Source organism: Coregonus lavaretus (genome assembly GCF_964263955.1).
Source record: "Coregonus lavaretus genome assembly, chromosome: 5".
Classification (NCBI taxonomy): domain Eukaryota; kingdom Metazoa; phylum Chordata; class Actinopteri; order Salmoniformes; family Salmonidae; genus Coregonus; species Coregonus lavaretus.
This window is the reverse complement of record NC_139992.1, coordinates 22,856,966-22,876,442: the sequence shown is the minus strand read 5'-3', so window position 1 is coordinate 22,876,442 and position 19,477 is coordinate 22,856,966. Positions and strand designations below refer to the sequence as shown.

Genomic DNA, 19,477 nt, shown 5'->3' with positions numbered 1-19,477 from the left:
AACTGTAATGTTTACATGAATTCTGATTATTTCCAGGGATACACAACATCCTGAATTATATGTAGATATCTTTGCTAGAAAGAATACTATATTTCACTTGACAGAGTGATGCTGAATGTAAAAAATTGCTCAACTTGGGGACAAGTTTACCCCATTCTCTACTACAGTACAGTAAATAGATTCTACCTTCACAGTGGGAGGGCTGGATGAATCTCATGTTCTGCTGCTGTCAGTGTTGTCTATCAGAGCTGATGCATGCAGAGGCCCAGTGGTGTGTGTGTGTGTGTGTGCCTTTCTGTCTCATTAAAGACAGGATTAACCTGTAGGGGGTCTCCCTGTACCCCTCCAACCGCCTCAAACCACAACTAGATCACTGAAGAAGGCCTTCACAGAGACATGTTTTATTAACAGACGTCAGTGTTGATATCTCTAATGTTCATGGTGATGTGATTTTCAACCGAGCCATGACAGCTCAGCAGGTTGGGTTTACTATCATGTTGTAAATTAATCAACATGATCAACATGCAACACAAGACACAACATAATCATATTGAGCTGTAATGAAGCAGCAACATGGAACCGGTTTGTAATTTGTGCTGACTCAAATATATGAATCTAATGTGGTTTCAGTAGGTAGATCATAATTAATATACAAAATACAAACAATAGAGTAATGCATCTTTGACCCTGGTAGTTAGTTGTCCTTTCTTGCTTGACTCGCCACTTTACACAATTATTGGACAGCACCGCCACCTGCTGTTGAATTCTCCCTCGGTACTCTATCACAGCTGAGACAGAGAAGAGGACAGTGATTACAGAAGGTAACAAAACATATGGGGGGGGGGGGGGGGGGGGGGTCTCTCTACCACATTTTGGAACCTTGTGAGTGACACGTCACATTCTAAAACACCACAACAATGGACTCCTCAGTTCTAAGAATATTTTGAATTCTATGTGTTGAATGTGCCATCACACAACATGCCCTGTAGAATGGCATAGAGACAATGACCACCATTACAGTCTATCTGTCTCATTAAATGAGCAACTTTCCCCAGTTTGCCTATAATAGCTAGTTAGGAGATATTTGGTCAGGACGCTCTGTTGTGACTGGTGCAGATAGCCTGTTAGGTGAGTAGAGGTGACACATTGGTCTACCTGTGCTGTCTGGTTCTGACTAGAGGGAGTACAGCTACGACCGGAATTTACTTTTTCGTAGCAGGTTAGGATAATTTACGCAGCAGGTTAGGTTAATTAATATGTCAGGTAGGAGACTTAGGTTAAGGTTAGGAAAAGGGTTAGGGTTAGCTAGAATGCTCTCCTATCCTTCCACAAAGTCAATTTTGGTCGTAGCTGTACTCCCTCTAGTCACAACCGTGCTGTCTACCTGTGTACTATAAACCTAACTTTCATTGTGTTATTCATCTATTTTCAGCAGGAAAGTGACTCTGGTGGTGGTGGGTCTGGACAACGCAGGGAAAACCACTATAATCAGAGGTCTACAGGGAGGTGGGCCTCTCTCTCATACAATAATATCAACTTTATTCTTGCATAGGCATAGGCTTACAGTTGAGATACTTCACCCAATAATAAAAGTCTGACAAGTACGAAAACTTCAGTCTTTGGTATTGAGGTGATCTATCCCTTTAACAGCTGTGACTAGAGACTGATGTGTCGTCTGCTTCAGTCTACCACAGGTCCTGAGATCTGGCCTTTACCTGTCTGATTTAGCATAGGCTGTAACACACTACACGCTGCAGGTCCTGTTACCCCTGGTCAGATGTTGATGGCCTTACACAGTAAAATAATGACAGATAACTGGACTGACCACAGATGGTTGTACTCTCAGACACACTTTGACGTTCCTCAGACGTTATGGAGGAACCTCTTACAACTTCACAGACTGACTGATCACTGATACACAAAGACAGACAGTAACTTCAAAACAAGTGTAACCGTTATGAGTTATACATCTTTTATGCACTTTTATGATCTTGAAGAGTATTAGTGAGTGTAATTTCTGCTCTTTCACCCAGAGAACCTGTGTGACCAGGCCCCTGTTGATGGAGTGTCTGTGGCTGAGCTGTGTTTGGGGGGGTGTAAGGTGACCCTCTATGACCTCGGTGGAGGGCCGGGGTGGCTGGGCAGGGCTATGTTGGGGAGCTACTACGCCCAGTCCCATGGTCTGGTGTTCGTGGTCGACTCCAGCGACGTCAAACGCCTCCAAGACACCAGGGCCACCATCACTGACGTCCTACAGCACCCCCACATTGCTTGCAAGCCTGTCCTATTGTGAGTAACTCAACCAGGGATAAACTTGTTTTTCTGTACTGTTTGATACAGAACACATGGATGTGAACAAAATGTTGTGCTTCCTGTTGCACTTCTCCCTGTAACCACTTAGAGGCAGGGTTGTTACTCCGAAACATTTGAACGTTCTCCTAATGGTGATTAGGGGATTGTGGTGGAAAGTGGCTAAGTAGGCATACGTAGACCAGAGAAGGGTGAGATGTCCTTGAGATGTTTCTACAACTTGATTGGAGTCCACCTGTGGTAAATTCAATTGATTGGACATGATTTGGAAAGGCACACACATGTCTATATAAGGTCCCACAGCTGACAGTGCATGTCAGAGCAGAAACCAAGCAATGAGGTCGAAGGAATTGTCCGTAGAGCTCAGAGACAGGATTGTGTCGATGCACAGATCTGGGGAAGGGTACCAAAAAATGAAGCATGGTGGAGCATGGTGGTAGCAGCATCATGCTGTAGGGATGTTTTTCAGTGGCAGGGACTGGGAAACTAGTCAGGATTAAGGGAAATATGAACGGAACAAAGTACAGAGAGATCCTTGATGGAAACCTGCTCCAGACCGCTCAGGACCTCAGACTGGGGCGAAGGTTCACCTTCCAACAGGACAACGACCCTAAGCATACAGCCAAGACAACGCAGGAGTGGCTTCAGGACAAGTCTCTGAATGTCCTTCAGTGGCCCAGCCAGAGCCCAGACTAGAACCCGATCGAACGTCTCTGGAGAGACCTGAAAATAGCTGTGCAGCAACGCTCCCCATCCAACCTGACAGAGCTTGAGAGGATCTGCAGAGAAGAATGGGAGAAACTCCCCAAATACAGGTGTGCCAAGCTTGTAGTGTCATGCCCAAGAAGACTTGAGGCTGTAATTGCTGCCAAAGGAGCTTCAACAAAGTACTGAGTAAAGGGTCCGATATGTTGTAAAGTTTTGTATTTGTAATACATTTGCAAAAAATCAACCTGTTTTTGTCACTATGGGGTATTGTGTGTAGATTGATGAGGGGAATTTTTTTTTAGAATAAGGCTGTAACGTAACAAAATGTGGAAAAAGTCAACGGGTCTGAATATTTTCCGAATGCACTGTATATCCTGTTCAGCTGTGTTAGAGCTGACCCACCTTTCTACGTGGGTTGATATCATCCCTGTGCCCTGCAGTGTGTATCTAGACACTTATCCTGTTATATGATATCAGTTAAACCTGTGTTACCAGTCAGGTCCATGCACACCCTGTCCTCTGTGTAGACTCTGACATCAGACACCTGGGTCCACTTTTGACGCGTGTGCACACACTCACACACACACTCACACACACACACACACACTATACTTGTGAGGAATTTTGGGGACCAACAATTGATTCCCAATCAAAATCCTATTTTCCCTTACCCTAACCTTAACACCTAACCCTAAACCTAACCCCTGACCCTAATTTTAACCCTAACCCTAATTCTAACCCTAACCCTAAAATAGCCTTTTTACAAGTGAGGACTGGCAAAATATCCCCACTTCTCTGAATTTTAGTTGGTTTACTATTCTTGTGATGACTTCACAGACACACACACACATACGTGTCCTCCATACTGGGCCATATACTTATGACCGGGCATTTCCCCTGTGTTCACTGTGAGACATATGGGTCTTTAATGAAGTACACTCCCACACTGCTGCTGCTATGACAAAGCACAGTTACACATTGAAATGTGTCATAGTTTCACCTAACACAGGATGTTTGTTCACAGTCAGAGAGATTTAGTCTTGATGTCTTTGTCTGAAAGCCATCTTCTGAAATGGTAACAGTCCTTAACAAAATAAAAAGTTATCAAACAAATAACCACAGTGAAATAACTTAATCCACAATGAGATTTTGAAATATAACACATTTTCCATTGAGCCTGCCTGATTTGAAGTGAAACTCGCAGGTAAATGCATTCATATGTACAGTACCAGTCAAAAGTTTGGACACACCTACTCATTCAATATTTTTTCTTTATTTTTACTATGAAATAACACATATGGAATCATATAGTAACCAAAAAATCTAAATATGTTTTATATTTGACATTTTTCAAAGTAGCCACCCTTTGTCTTGATGACAGCTTTGCACACTCTTGGCATTCTCTTAACCAGCTTCACCTGGAATGCTTTTCCAACAGTCTTGAAGGAGTTCCCACATATGCTGAGCACTTGTTGACTGCTTTTCCTTCACTCTGCGGTCCGACTCATCCCAAACCATCTCAATTGGGTTGAGGTCGGGTGATTGTGGAGGTCAGGTCATCTGATGCAGCACTCCATCACTCTCCTTCTTGGTCAAATAGCCCTTACACAGCCTGGAGGTGTGTTGGGTCATTGTCCTGTTGAAAAACAAATGATAGTCCCACTAAACGCAAACCAGATGGGATGGCGTATCGCTGCCGAATGTTGTGGTATCCATGCTGGTTAAATGTGCCTTGAATTCTAAATAAATCACAGATAGTGTCACCAGCAAAGCACCCCCCACACCATCACACCTCCTCCTCCATGCTTCACGGTGGGAACCATACATGCGGAGATCATCCGTTCACCTACTCTGCATCTCACAAAGACAAAGCAGTTGGACCCAAAAATCTCAAATTTGGACTCATCAGACCAAAGGACAGTCTAATGTCCATTGCTCGTGTTTCTTGGCCCAAGCAAGTCTCTTCTTATTATTGGTGGCCTTTAGTAGTGGTTTCTTTGCAGCAATTCGACCATGAAGGCCTGATTCACTCAGTCTCCTCTGAACAGTTGATGTTGAGATGTGTCTGTTACTTGAACTCTGTGAAGCATTTATTTGGGCTGCAATTTCTGAGGCTGGTAACTCTAATAAACTTATCCTCTGCAGCAGAGGTAACTCTGGGTCTTCCTTTCCTGTGGCGGTCCTCATGAGAGCCAGTTTCATCAAAGCGCTTGATGGTTTTTGCGACTGCACTTGAAGAAACGTTCAAAGTTCTTGAAATGTTCCGGATTGACTGACCTTCATCACCGCCTGGTATGGCAACTGCTCGGCCTCTGACCGCAAGGCACTACAGAGGGTAGTGCGTACGGCCCAGTACATCACTGGGGCCAAGCCTCCTGCCCTCCAGGACCTCTATACCAGGTGGTGTCAGAGGAAGGCCCTAAAAATTGCCAAAGACTCCCAGCCACGCTAGTCATGGACTGTTCTCTCTGCTACCGCACGGCAAGCGGTACCGGAGTGACAAGTCTAGGTCCAAAAGGCTTCTTAACAGCTTCTACCCCCAAGCGATAAGACTCCTGAACAGCTAATCAAATAGCTACATTTACATTTTAGTCATTTAGCAGACGCTCTTATCCAGAGCGACTTACAGTTAGTGATTTATTTTTTTCATACTGGAATCGAACCCACAACCCTGGCGTTGCAAATGCCATGCTCTACCAACTGAGCTACATCCCTGCCGGCCATTCCCTCCCTTACCCTGGACGACACTGGGCCAATTGTGCACCGCCCCATGGGTCTCCCGGTCGCGGCCGGCTACGACAGAGCCTGGATTCGAACCAGGATCTCTAGTGGCACAGCTAGCACTGCGATGCAGTGCCTTAGACCACTGCACCACTCGGGTAGCATTGTCACAACACAACTGATTGGTACCCTTCCCCAAATAGCATTGTCACAACACAACTGATTGCCTCAAACGCATTAAGAAGCAAAGAAATTCCACAAATTAACTCTTAACAAGGCACACCTGTTAATTGAAATGCATTCCAGGTGACTATCTCATGAATCTCGTTGAGAAAATGGCAAAAGTGTGCAAAGCTGTCATCAAGGCAAAGGATGGCTACTTTGAAGAATCTCAAATCTCAAATATATTTTGATTTGTTTAACACTTTTTTGGTTACTACATGATTCCACATGTGTTATTTCATCATTTTGATGTCTTCACTATTAGTAAAAATAAAGAAAAACCCTTGAATGAGTAGATGTGTCCAAACTTTTGACTGGTACTGTACATACACATGAAGTTTAAGTAAATAGAAAAACTAACATGAATCGTAAAACAGCGATTCATGAAAGTAACATCCAAGCTGTCTCCACATTGTGAACACTTCTGTCCAGTTAAACAGTCTTGCTGATTCTCAAAGTGCATTCTGTCTTGAGTTAATCAGTCCTTCAGCAGTCCATCAGGAGTAGAAACACTGACTCCCACTCTGCTTCAATTGCACATCCTCTTAGAATCCTATTATTCTTGGATGATTTCTGACCAACGTAAGCAGTTGATTTTTGCACCTGTAGACTCTCCACACCAGAGTTCATCCTCTCCCCATCTGAAAAACCTCCAGGGGTATCTCCAGTCTCCAGTCTCTCCTCTATGTGCATCACCTCCAGGGGCAGCAACAGCAGCACAGCCTCCTCAGAGGGTTCTTTTTCCTGTACCTTGCAGCCATTTTAAACTTCTCGTTAGTGACGGTGACGTAGTCCTGTGTCTTCTCTACGCTGGTCTGGATGTGGTTTATGTAGTCTCCCTGCTCCTCCACCAACATAAAGATATCCATGAACAGATCTCTCAGCTCCTTCATGTTGCTCTCCAGATTCACCAGCTCCTATAGTAGTTACAGAAAAGATTAGGACAGAACAGTAGTCAAGGGTTGTCTGAATGGACAGTAAAATTGGTCTAAATTAGAGCCGACATTAGTGTTTGTCTGTCACAGACATACGACTCCTACTGCAGTTCTCATTTATCCCTTACTAAGGGATATCAAGGTCATCACTTTGCTTAGATAACATAGTCTTGCATTCTCTTACACATCAAAACTTTTCTATGTTAATGTCATCACACTTACCTTGTGTCTCTGCTCGATCTCAGACAGCTTAGAGCGTGTGATGCGTTCGTTGTTGAGGAGGTTCTGGTTAAACACCTCCCACTTCCCCACAGCAACCATTTCGTCCACTTCCTCCTCGGTGACATCGCGACCAGACACCTCCAGCTGGCGGATGATGAAGTGTTTACAACGCTCCTGTTTACTAAGGATGGAGTCGTTGTACAGACGCATCACCTAGGTGTGATAAAATATGAAAAAGTACTTTAGACCAAAAACATCCATTTCTGTTCGCTGTTAGCTTAGCTAGTGCTCGCGAATATTCAAGAAGGCTACAATGTGCAAACTAACCTAACAAATATTTTTTTTGCTAACGTTCACGTGTTATTGAACACATCAGAAAAACACCATTGAAATAAAAGGTTAGAATAACTATTTGAGAGTGACCTGTTGGAAATGTCTGTGTAGCGCTGCGTGTTGGGAGCGTTGGATGCGTGTAGTGGCTGTAGCCTGTCCCTGCAGGCCTTCTAAACTCTGTGCCTTCTTGGAGAGGACATCCAGCTTTCTGTGGATGCTCTCTGCCTGCAGCTTGATGTCCCTCGTCACACTGCTCTCCTTCTTCATCACACTGAAATGACGCATGGTTGCCACCAGGCTCCTTTGTTGCTGGCTAAACTTCTTCACCTTGGGAGAAGGAGAAGAGGATTTAGTCAAACTTTAAAAGAACAACAAGGATTTATAGAGCATCCTTCCACCTCCCGAATTCATCACAGTATTCTCATGGACATTAAGTTGCAGTCAAACTAAGGTGCAGGCTTTGCGGATCGAACAGTGTATATAATTCCGGCCACTCTTAGGAGGAATATGTGAGATCACTCACCTCAGTTTCCAGCTCAGTGATGTCACAGCGGATATGCTGAGCCTCGGACAGGAAGTTGTCCAGGACTGGTTCCTCCTCAAACACCACAGCCTGTTGCGGGGTGGCGCCACTAATCCATGCCTGGTCATCAAGGTCAGCGTCCTCCTCAGGGAATGGGGTCTCAACTACCTTGTTGCTCGCCTCCCGGAACTCCTGGGCCCTCTGACGCAGTTCCTCCAGACGGTCTCTCATGGTCAGAGACCTCTCGGTGGAGTTCACACAGGAGGACAGCAAAGCCTGTCAGTTGAGGCCTTTTGGTGAAGTTATCGCCAAAAAACAAAGCCTTCGTGGACTACGCTCTGTAATAAGGAAATAATAATCTTGGTTGGCAATGTACAGTGAGGGAAAAAAGTTTTTGATCCCCTGCTGATTATGTACGTTTGCCCACTGACAAAGAGATGATGAGTCTATAATTTTAATGGTAGGTTTATTTGAACAGTGAAAGACAGAATAACATTAAAAAAAACCAGAAAAACGCATGTCAAAAATGTTATAAATTGATTTGCATTTTAATGAGGGAAATAAGTATTTGACCCCTCTGCAAAACATGACTTAGTACTTGGTGGCAAAACCCTTGTTGGCAATCACAGAGGTCAGATGTTTCTTGCAGTTGGCCACCATGTTTGCACACATCTCAGGAGGGATTTTGTCCCACTCCTCTTTGCAGATCTTCTCCAAGTCATTAAGGTTTCGAGGCTGACGTTTGGCAACGCAAACCTTCAGCTCCCTCCACATGTTTTCTATGGGATTAAGGTCTGGAGACTAGCTAGGCCACTCCAGGACCTTAATGTGCTTCTTCTTGAGCCACTCCTTTGTTGCCTTGGCCGTGTGTTTTGGGTCATTGTCATGTGGAATACCCATCCACAACCCATTTTCAATGCCCTGGCTGAGGGAGGGAGGTTCTCACCCAAGATTTGACGGTACATGGCCCCGTCCATCGTACCTTTGATGCAGTGAAGTTGTCCTGTCCCCTTAGCAGAAAAACACCCCCAAAGCATAATGTTTCCACCTCCATGTTTGACGGTGGGGATGGTGTTCTTGGGGTCATGGGCAGCATTCCTCCTCCTCCAAACACGGCGAGTTGAGTTGATGCCAAAGAGCTCCATTTTGGTCTCATCTGACCACAACACTTTCACCAAGTTCTCCTCTGAATCATTCAGATGTTCATTGGCAAACTTCAGACGGGCCTGTATATGTGCTTTCTTGAGCAGGGGGACCTTGCGGGCACTGCAGGATTTCAGTCCTTCACGGCGTAGTGTGCTACCAATTGTTTTCTTGGTGACTATGGTCCCAGCTGCCTTGAGATCATTGACAAGATCCTCCCGTGTAGTTCTGGGCTGATTCCTCACCGTTCTCATGGTCATTGCAACTCCACGAGGTGAGATCTTGCATGGAGCCCCAGGCTGAGGGAGATTGACAGTTCTTTTGTCTTTCTTCCATTTGCGATCGCACCAACTGTTGTCACCTTCTCACCAAGCAGCTTGGCGATGGTCTTGTAGCCTCTGTGTTAGGAGGTTTATTACGCACTGTTTGGTGCGCCTTTTGGTTTTCGCCTGTGTGCGGACTTTCTCGCCTCCGGGCGTTTGACTCGTGATTTTGAGTGTGCGTTTCACTAAAATCTATTGGACTTATCTTTCTGCGTCCTGCATCTGATTCCTGCACCACACCCACCTACAGCACCCACTGACACGAATAATCTCACCAACTGTTATCACCTTCTCACCAAGCTGCTTGGCGATGGTCTTGTAGCCCATTCCAGCCTTGTGTACGTCTACAATCTTGTCCCTGACATTCTTGGAGAGCTCTTTGGTCTTGGCCATGGTGGAGAGTTTGGAATCTGATTGATTGATTGCTTCTGTGGACAGGTGTCTTTTATACAGGTAACAAGCTGAGATTAGGAGCACTCCCTTTAAGAGTGTGCTCCTAATCTCAGCTCGTTACCTGTATAAAAGACACCTGGGAGCCAGTAAACTTTTTGATTGAGAGGGGGTCAAATACTTATTTCCCTCATTAAAATGCAAATTAATTTATATCATTTTTGATATGCGTTTTTTCTGGATTTTGTTGTTGTTATTCTGTCTCTCACTGTTCAAATAAACCTACCATTAACATTATAGACTGATCATTTCTTTGTCAGTGGGCAAACGTACAAAATCAGCAGGGGATCAAATACTTTTTTCCCCTCACTGTATTCGGAAAGTATTCAGACCCCTTCACTTTTTCCACATTGTTACATTACAGCCCGTATTCAAAAATTGATTAAATATTTTTTTTCCTCATCAATCTACACACAATACCCAATAATGACAAAGCCCCATTATTATTTTTGTTGCAGATTTATTTCAAATCTAACACAGAAATTACCTTATTTACATAAGTATTCAGAACCTGAATAATCAGTACTTTGTTGAAGCACCTTTGGCAGCAATTACAGCATCGAGTCTTCTTGGGTATGACGCTATAAGCTTAGCACACCTGTATTTGGGGTGTTTCTCCCATTCTTCTCTGCAGATCCTCTCAAGTTCTGTCAGGTTGGATGTGGAGCATCACTGCACAGCTATTTTCAGGTCTCTCCAGAGTTGTTTGATCGGGTTCAAGTCCGGGCTCTGGCTGGGCCACTCAAGGACATTGAGACTTGTCCCGAAGCCACTCCTGCATTGTCTTGGCTGTGTGCTTAGGGTCGTTGTCCTGTTGGAAGGTGAACCTTCGCCCCAGTCTGAGGTCCTGAGCGCTCATCTAGGATCTCTCTGCAATTTGCTCCGTTAATTTTTGCCTCGATCCTGACTAGTCTCCCAATCCATGCCGCTGAAAAACATCCCCACAGCATGATGCTGCCACCAGCACCATGCTTCACCGTAGGGATGGTGCCAGGTTTACTCCAGACGTGACGCTTGGCATTCAGGACAAAGAGTTGAATCTTGGTTTCATCAGACCAGAGAATCTTGTTTCTCATGGTCTGAGAGTCTTTAGGTGCCTTTTGGCAAACTCCAAGCAGGCTGTCATGTGCCTTTTACTGAGGAGTGGCTTCCGTCTGGCCACTCTACCATAAAGGCCTGATTGGTGGAGTGTTGAAGAGATGGTTGTCCTTCTGGTAGTTTCTCCCATCTTCACAGAGGAACACTAGAGTGTCAGAGTGAACATTGGGCTCTTGGTCACCTCCCTGACCAAGGCCCTTCTCCCCCGATTGCTCAGTTTGGCCAGGCAGTCAGCTCTAGGAAGAGCCTTGGTGGTTCCAAACTTCTTGCATTTAAGAATGGTGGAGGCCCCTGTGTTCTTGGGGACCTTCAATGCTGCAGATTTTTTTTTGTACCCTTACCCAGATATGTGGGGAAGGGTAGCTAGCTTAGTGGTTAAGAGCGTTGTGCCAGTAACCGAAAGGTCTCTGGTTCTAATCCCCGAACCGACTAGGTGAATAATCTGTCGATGTGCCCTTGAGCAAGGCACTTAACCCTAATTGCTCCTGTAAGTCGCTCTGGATACGAGCGTCTGCTAAATGACTAAAATGTAAAATGTAATGTGCCTCGACACAATCCTGTCTTGGAGCTCTATGGACAATTCCTTCGACCTCATGGCTTGGTTTTTGCTCTGACATGCACTGTCAACTGTGGGACCTTATATAGACAGGTGTGTGCCTTTCCAAATCATGTCCAATCAATTGAATTTACCACAGGTGGACTCCAATCAAGTTGTAGAAACATCTCAAGGATGATCAATGGAAACAGGATGCACCTGAGCTCAATTTTGAGTCTCATAGCAAAGGGTCTGAATACTTATGTAAATGTTATATTCCATTATTTTATTTTTTTAAATAAATTTGCAAACATTTCTAAAAACCTGTTTTTGCTCTGTCATTATGGGGTATTGTGTGTAGATTGATGAGGGGGAAAAAACTATTTAATCAATTTTAGAATAAGGCTGTAACGTAACAAAATGTGGAAAAATTCAAGTGGTCTGAATACTTTCCGAATGCACTGTATATGGTTTCTCCAAATATTGTTGGTATACCTAAAGAGTAGACCCAAACACTGTTTTGAACAAAGCCGTTTCAGTCAACACTTTTTACCAGGTGACCTTTCCTTTCTTGTTCATCCCAATGAATCATCATTAAAATGAGGAACTCAAGATCGTATGAGGTAAATATGTACTTTGGTGTGTCCACTTTGAACTGGAATGGCGTCTATCTTCACTTTGTTTGTTTATAGCGTCACAACCCAGCTAGCAGTTGGAAGTTGTGGGAATGTGTGTTTTTGGTTTCACATTGGCTGTGGGAGGTTTTATTAATGCCCTGAGAATGGAAATTATAGGTTATTTTTAATAACTTCCTTGAAACTTTCACTGCATGTTTCAAAAACACTGCTAGGTTATTTGGGGTTAACTTTTTTGAAGTACAGATAGGACACATGGAACTGTATTTCCTTAGGCGTTAATCATGCAACATTTTGTTTTTGCAACACAGCTTCAGTGAGATTCAAACCTATAATCTTCTGTTCTTTATCTAAGGAATTAGTCCACTGCGCCACCAGGATCAAGCTAGCATGCCATGTTTTTTTAAAGCATACAAAGCTGTTCATTTTAGTTTATTCAAACAGACCCAATTTCAAAGGAAACAAGCACTCATTAAGATCAGGTGTGGCCGACTAGTGGGCACGCCCAACTCCCCTGAGCGTACTTAACAAGATAGAGCATAGAGAGAGTTGTGTTAATGCTGAGAATGGAAAATAAGCCTATATGTTTTTAAATAACATTCTTAAAATGTTATCTGAACGTTACTAATGTTTTCTTGTGGTTTTGATGGAAGGTTTCTTAATGTTCTTGGAACAATTTGAGAACATGACTTTAAATAGAACCATGAGGAAACCTGTAGGAAATTGAAATTACCATAGAAGAACGTTGTTTCTTAACATTCTCTGAACTATTTGAGAACATTCCCTATGTCAAACCAGTTGGAGAATGTTCCTAGAAAATTACCAAAATTAATATTAAATGTATCCATGTTTGAAGTAATGAAATACCAAGAAATAATGTTTTTTGTCAAATTCCTTACATGTGCTGAGAATGTTCCAAAGCCAACTATCCTGCACCCTTCCCAGAAAGTTGTGGGAAGGTTGTATGCAAAATAACATAGGACAACCACGCTCTCGCCAAGCTCTAAGAAACATATGGTTCTCAGAATGTTATGTGCTAGCTGGGAAGCTCTTCTTTAATTAATGCATAGACAAAATTAACATTCCTGAGAAATTCCTTAAGACCTTTGGTCCAGTAAGCTACAAGTAGTGTTTGTGGCTGAGAATGTCAGGAATAGATGGATGGGCACAATTTTTGTCTGCAGCACCAGTGAATCTACTTAATCTACTTCTTGTTTATGTTTTTCTGCAAGCCTTTCCCTTCACTAGTACTTCTCCCTGACATAACGATATAATGAGAGCGCTCAGAGAAGTGACCTTTTAAGACACACACACACACAGCTCGACAGCAAAACATAATAATTATTCTAACAGTTTGTAGGTTTCAGAAGTTTATTCTAAAGCGTATATATACAGTATTTCCTATTTTCTAATGCAGTGTCTGGATAGTTTGGAGGACCCCCAGCTAGCACATAACGTTCTGGGAACGTGGTGAGAGCCTAGTTGTCCTATGGTTATTTAGCATACAATCTTCCCACAACGTTCTGAGAATGGTGCAGGATAGTTGCTTGACTTTGGAACATTCTCAGCACATTTAAGGAACTTGACAAAAACATTTATTTTCTTTGTATTTTATTACTTTAACAGAACATTTCTTAACAGTTCAAACATGGTTACATTTAATTTTAATTTTGGTACTGTTCTGGGAATGTTCTCAGATTGTTCCAAGAATGTTAAGAAACAATGTTCTTCTGTGGGAATTTCAGTACTTCAGCATATCATTTCCTACTGGTTTCCTTATGGTTCTATTTAAAGTCACGTTCTCAAAATGTTTCAGACAACGATAAGAAAGTTCACCAAAGTTCAGAGCACATTCTAAGTTATTTATAAACATATATACTGAACAAAAGTATAAACCCAACATGTAAAGTGTTGGTCCCTTGTTTCATGAGCTGAAATAAAAGATCCCAGAAATGTTCCATATGCACAAAAGGCTTATTTCTCTCAAATTTTGTGCACAAATTTGTTTATATCCCTGTTAGTGAGCATTTCTCCTTTGCCAAGATAATCCATCCTCCTGACAGGTGTGGCATATCAAGAATATGATTAAACAGCATGATAATTACACAGGTGCACCTTGTGCTGGAGACAATAAAAGGCCACTCTAAAATGTGCAGTTTTGTCACACAACACAATGCCACAGATGTCTCAAGTTTTGAGTGAGCGTGCAATTGGAATTCTGACTGCAGGAATTTCCACCAGAGCTGTTGCCAAAGAATTGAATGTTCATTTCTCTACCAATGTCGTTTTAGAGAATTTGGCAGTGCGTCCAACCGGCCTCACAACCACAGACCAGTGTATGGCGTCGTGTGGGCGAGCTGTTTGCTTATGTCAACATTGTGAACAGAGTGCCCCATGGTGGCGGTGGGGTTATGGTATGGGCAGGCATAAGCTACGGACAACGAACACAATACCATTTTATTGATGGCAATTTGAATGCACAACAATACCGTGACAAGATCCTGAGGCCCATTGTGAGGCCTATTCTTTTTTAAGGTATCTGTGACCAACAGAAGCATATCTGTATTTCCAGTCATGTGAAATACATAGGTTTGGGGCCTAATTTATTTATTTAAATCGACTGATTTCCTCATATGAACTGTAACTCAGCAAAATCAATGAAATTGTTGCATGTTGCGTTCATATTTTTGTTCAGTATACATTCCGTTCTCAGCATCAACAAAACTCTCTCTATCCCCCATCTTATTAAGTGTGTTGATCTTAATGAGGGCTTGTTTCCTTTGAAATGGGGTCTGTTTGAAAATACTAAAATGAACAGCTTTGTATGCATAAATCATAAAATGCTTGCTCCATCCTGGTGGCGCAGTGGACTAATTCCATGGATAGAAAATAGAAAATGATAGGTTCAAATCTCACCGATGCTGGGCTACAATAAAATGTAAATGTATTTGCATGATTAATGCCTAAGCACGTGCATTTCTATCTGTGCTTTGAGTTCAAAACAGTTAAACTAAGCTAGTAGTGTTATTAAAATTCTTATTGAAACATTCAGTGAACATTTTAAGAAAGTTATTCAAAACCCCCCAAATAACCTATCATTTCCATTCTCAGAGCGTTAATAAAACATCCCAGGAAAACATTCAAAGAACTGTAGTAAAACATTCTCAGAACCTCCATGCAACCTAAAAATGAACATTCCCTTAACAGGCGACATTTTCACTTCCGTTCTCAAAATGTAATTTTTTTTTCTATTTTACCGGTCAGGAAACGTGTGGCTTCGTTCCCAGAACCAATGGGAAACCAAAAACGTACATTCCCACAACTTCGAAGGAACCAAATGTGCTAGCTGGGCCTGAACCGTTAGGAAGGGTGGAGTGAACAGAATGTGTATTTTGAATGAAATGGAGCATTGGAATCACAGACTATCCAATTGCCAGATGGATTACAAACAGGAAAGCCCACGAAAAACCCTTTTGCTTGTGTGTGTGTCAAAAATAAAGCTGTGTGTGTTTGTGTGGTGTAGCCATTACAATCTCCTCATAGGCAGGGCTTATGATTGTAAGAGTGGTCATTGTTCTCTGTGCTGTGACTGTAGCAGTGCTGAAGTGGGAGGCTTCCTGCCTATTCTAACACAACAGACCTCCTCTGACCTTCTCTAGGCAGGATATCACATTAAAACTCTAGAATTACAACTACTAGAACATACATTCCCATTCAAGTCAACTTTTCATGGTCAGTGGAACGCAGCCATTGACTTTACCTCCCATGGCCTAAGCCAAGGCTTTGTCCGTTCTGTTCATTGTAACTCTATGATTCAGACATTACTCAACCGATTCTAGAGCAATGTGAGATTTAGCCTGAAAACCAGGGCCTGCATAAACTCTGTGTCTGAATGTTGTTATGGTTTGATATGTTCTCTGACTGCTTTCCAACATTACATCTGTTCAACTGTCACAGAGTTTATGAGGGAACTGCCTGTTGACATTAATTTGTCACCATAATGCAGCTGCTCTGTTGATGTGAATTGGAAGAAGAAATGTCCTCCTTTATCAAAACAACTGAGCTCATAACAAATTAATTAACATTAAAGCCCACCTTTTTGTGTTCTTGAGAACCTTGAATTTCATCTGACAGAGTAATAGTATACAGTGGGTATCATAAGTATTCACCCCCTTTGGATTTTGTTGCGTGACAAAGTGGGATTGAAATGGATTTAGTTGTGATTTTTTGTCATTGATCTACACAAAATATTCCATAATGTCAAAGTGAAAAGAAAATGATACAGTGTTAACAAATTAATAAAAATGTAATAACTAAAATATAGTTGCTGCAAAATGATTGACCCCTTTTGTTTAGGCAAGCCTAAATTAGTTCAGGAGTATTTATTGTCTTACAAATCACATGGACTCACTCTGTGTGAAGTAATTTTTAGTCACTTAGCAGATGCTCTTATCCAGAGCGACTTACAGTTAGTGAGTGCATACATTTTCATACTGGCCCCCCGTGGGAAACGAACCAACAACCTTTGCGTTGCAAGCGCCATGCTCTACCAACTGAGCTACAGGTGACTGTAATAATAGGGGTTGACTATTTTTGAATGACTAGCCCTTCCTCTGTCCCCCATACATTCAACATCTGTAAGGTCCCTCAGTCAAGTATTGAATTTCAAGCACAGATTCAACTACAAAGACCAGGGAGCTTTTCGAAGCCTCATTAAGAAGGGCAGTGATTGGTAGATGGGTAACAATAACAAATCAGACATTGAATATCTATTTTTAAGCATAGTCAAGTTAAGAATTATGCTGTGGATGATGTATTAAACTGACTAGACACAACAAAGATACAGTCGCTGCAGGACAGGAAGGAAACTGCTTAGGGATGTCACCATGAGGCCATTGGTCATTTTAAAACAGCTACAGAGTTCAATGGCTGTGAAGGGAGAAAACTGGGGATGGATCAACAACATTGTAGTAACTCCACAATAGTGACCTAAATGACAGAGTGAAAATAAAAATTCATACAGAATAAAAAATATTCTAAAACATGCATCCTGTATGCAACAAGGCACTAAAGTAATACTGCAAAAAAACATGGCAAAGTAATACACTTTTTGGCCTAAACGCAAAGCCTTATGTTTGGGGCTAATCCAACACAACACATCACTGAGTAACTGCCTCCTTACAGAGCTTGAAAATTTTTTTTTTTAAATAATGGGCAAATATTGCAAAATCCAGATGTGCAAAGCTCTTAGAGACTAGTCTCACAGCTGTAATCGCTGCCAAAGGCGTTTCTATTGACTTAGTGGGGTGAATACTTATCTAATAAGGGGATATTAGTGCAACAAAATGTGAAAAAATCCAAGGGGGGTGAATACTTATGATACCCACTAGCCTTCTGTAGCTCAGTTGGTAGAGCATGGTGCTTGCAATGCCAGGGTTGTGGGTTCGATTACCATGGGGGGCCAGTATGAAAAATGTATGCACTCACTAACTGTAAGTCACTCTGGATAAGAGCGTCTGCTAAAATATCACATGTACACTTAAGAAAATACACTACATGGCCAAAGGTATGTGGACACCCCTTCAAATTTGGCTATTTCAGCCACACCTGTGCAATCCCCATAGACAAACATTGGCAGTAGAATGGCCCGTACTGAAGAGCTCAGGGACTTTCAACTTGGCATTGTCAAAGGATGCCACCTTTCCAACAAGTCAGTCTGTCAAATTTCTGCCCCGGTTAACTGTAAGTGCTGTTATTGTGAAGTGGAAACATCTAGGAGCAACAACGGCTCAGCTGCAAAGTGGTAGGCCACACAAGCTCACGGGACTGCTGAAGCACGTAGCGTGTAAAAATTGTCTGTCCTCGGTTGCAACACTCACTACCAAGTTCTGGAAGCAACTTCAGCACAATAACTGTTTGTCGGGAGCTCCATGAAATGGGTTTCCATAGCCGAGCAGCCACACACAAGCCTAAGATCACCATGCGCAATGCAAAGCGTCGGCTGGAGTGGTGTAAAGCTCGCCTCCATTGGACTCTGAAGTGATGAATCCCGCTTCACCATCTGGCAGTCCGACGGACTAATCTTTGTTTCGCGGATGCCAGGAGAACACTACCTGCCTCAATGCATAGAGCCAACTGTAAAGTTTGGTGGAGGAGGAATAATGGTCTGGAGATTCTTTTCATGGTTCGAGCCAGGCCCCTTAGTTCAAGTGAAGGGAAATCTTAACGCTACAACATGAATTACATTCTAGATGATCCTGTGCTTCCAACTTTGTGGCAACAGTTTGGGGCAGGCCCCCGTGCACAAAGCGAGGTCTATACAGAAATGGTTTGTCGAGATCGGTGTGGAAGAACTTGACTGGCCTGCACAGAGCCCTGACCTCAACCAAATTGAACACCTTTGGGATGAATTGGAACGCCGACTGCGAGCCAAGCCTAATCGCCCAACATCAGTGCCTGACCTCACTAATGCTCTTGTGGCTGAATGGAAGCAAGTCTAACTCTTACTCTACCATCCCCCAGTATCGTGAAGTCAGGAAGGCGTGAGTTCTATTTACCTTGTTGTAGTTAGTAGTCCTTGAGGCTTAGAGACTACCCTTTATTCTTGACCAGGAATGTAACTGCCACTTGAGCCAAGCCATGGAGAGTGTATTTCTCCATAAAGTATCCATAAAGTTATCAACATGTATATCCCATCCCCCTGAACGATATCCTCAGGGCATCTTCTGAGCCCTCCACTCCGAAGACCTGTTAGCTGTAGGACACAGGTGTGTCTGTTCTGTGAGTTTTCCTTTATGTTAACGGTTAGCCAGAAAACTGCTATAACAGAGGAACAACTTCACAATCTGGTTCTGCCAGTCTGGCCACACCCCTTCTCTCAAGTAGAACTCTCTGTGGCCAATGGGAGAGAAACTGATTAGCCTATCTGAAGAAAGGGAAGGATATTAAGTCAACCAGTGGGAGAAGGGAGAACACATGGGGAGAATTCCAACTCCTACTCTGCCTAGGGGCTGCTCAAACAACAGGGAGCAACATCACAGAACAAATAGAGTTGTCTTGTGTAGAACAGCAATGACTCTGAGAGGTATAGAATAGGGAATTGTTTTAGCTCTATACATTACATTTCTATGTGTAATGGTGCAGCCTGCCAGCTAAGCCCCTGGTCTGGCCCTATTGTGTTTCTCAGGCTCCAGCGGCTTTACTGAGCATTGCTGGCAAATTGTTTCTGACAAGCCCCGAAATTCCGGGAACGTTTTAGGAGGGAAGGGACATAGTCCTACTCTACACCCTCAGAATGGCTGTCTGAAGAGTGTTGAAGA

At 43.0% G+C, this 19,477-nt stretch overlaps 1 protein-coding gene across 1 annotated transcript; it reads right to left on the bottom strand.

Moving 5' to 3' along the window:
* Positions 1 to 1,523: 1,523 nt before the first annotated feature.
* Positions 1,524 to 18,954, bottom strand: LOC311129885 (syntaxin-19-like). Its single transcript, XM_084162409.1, has 5 exons — positions 18,716 to 18,954; positions 7,975 to 8,312; positions 7,542 to 7,778; positions 7,119 to 7,331; positions 1,524 to 6,878 (listed from the first exon to the last, which is right to left on the bottom strand). The coding sequence occupies exons 2-5, from the start codon at positions 8,203 to 8,205 to the stop codon at positions 6,654 to 6,656; spliced, it is 906 nt and encodes a 301-aa protein (XP_084018535.1). The 5' UTR covers positions 8,206 to 8,312; positions 18,716 to 18,954; the 3' UTR covers positions 1,524 to 6,653.
* Positions 18,955 to 19,477: the final 523 nt, after the last annotated feature.

Coding starts and splice junctions, on each gene's coding strand:
- LOC311129885 (XM_084162409.1), bottom strand. CDS start 8,205: ATGAGAGACCGTCTGGAGGAACTGCGTCAGAGGGCCCAGGAGTTCCGG. Junction 7,779..7,974: donor TCACTGAGCTGGAAACTGAG/GTGAGTGATCTC, acceptor CCTTCTCCCAAG/GTGAAGAAGTTTAGCCAGCA. Junction 7,332..7,541: donor TACACAGACATTTCCAACAG/GTCACTCTCAAA, acceptor TATCACACCTAG/GTGATGCGTCTGTACAACGA.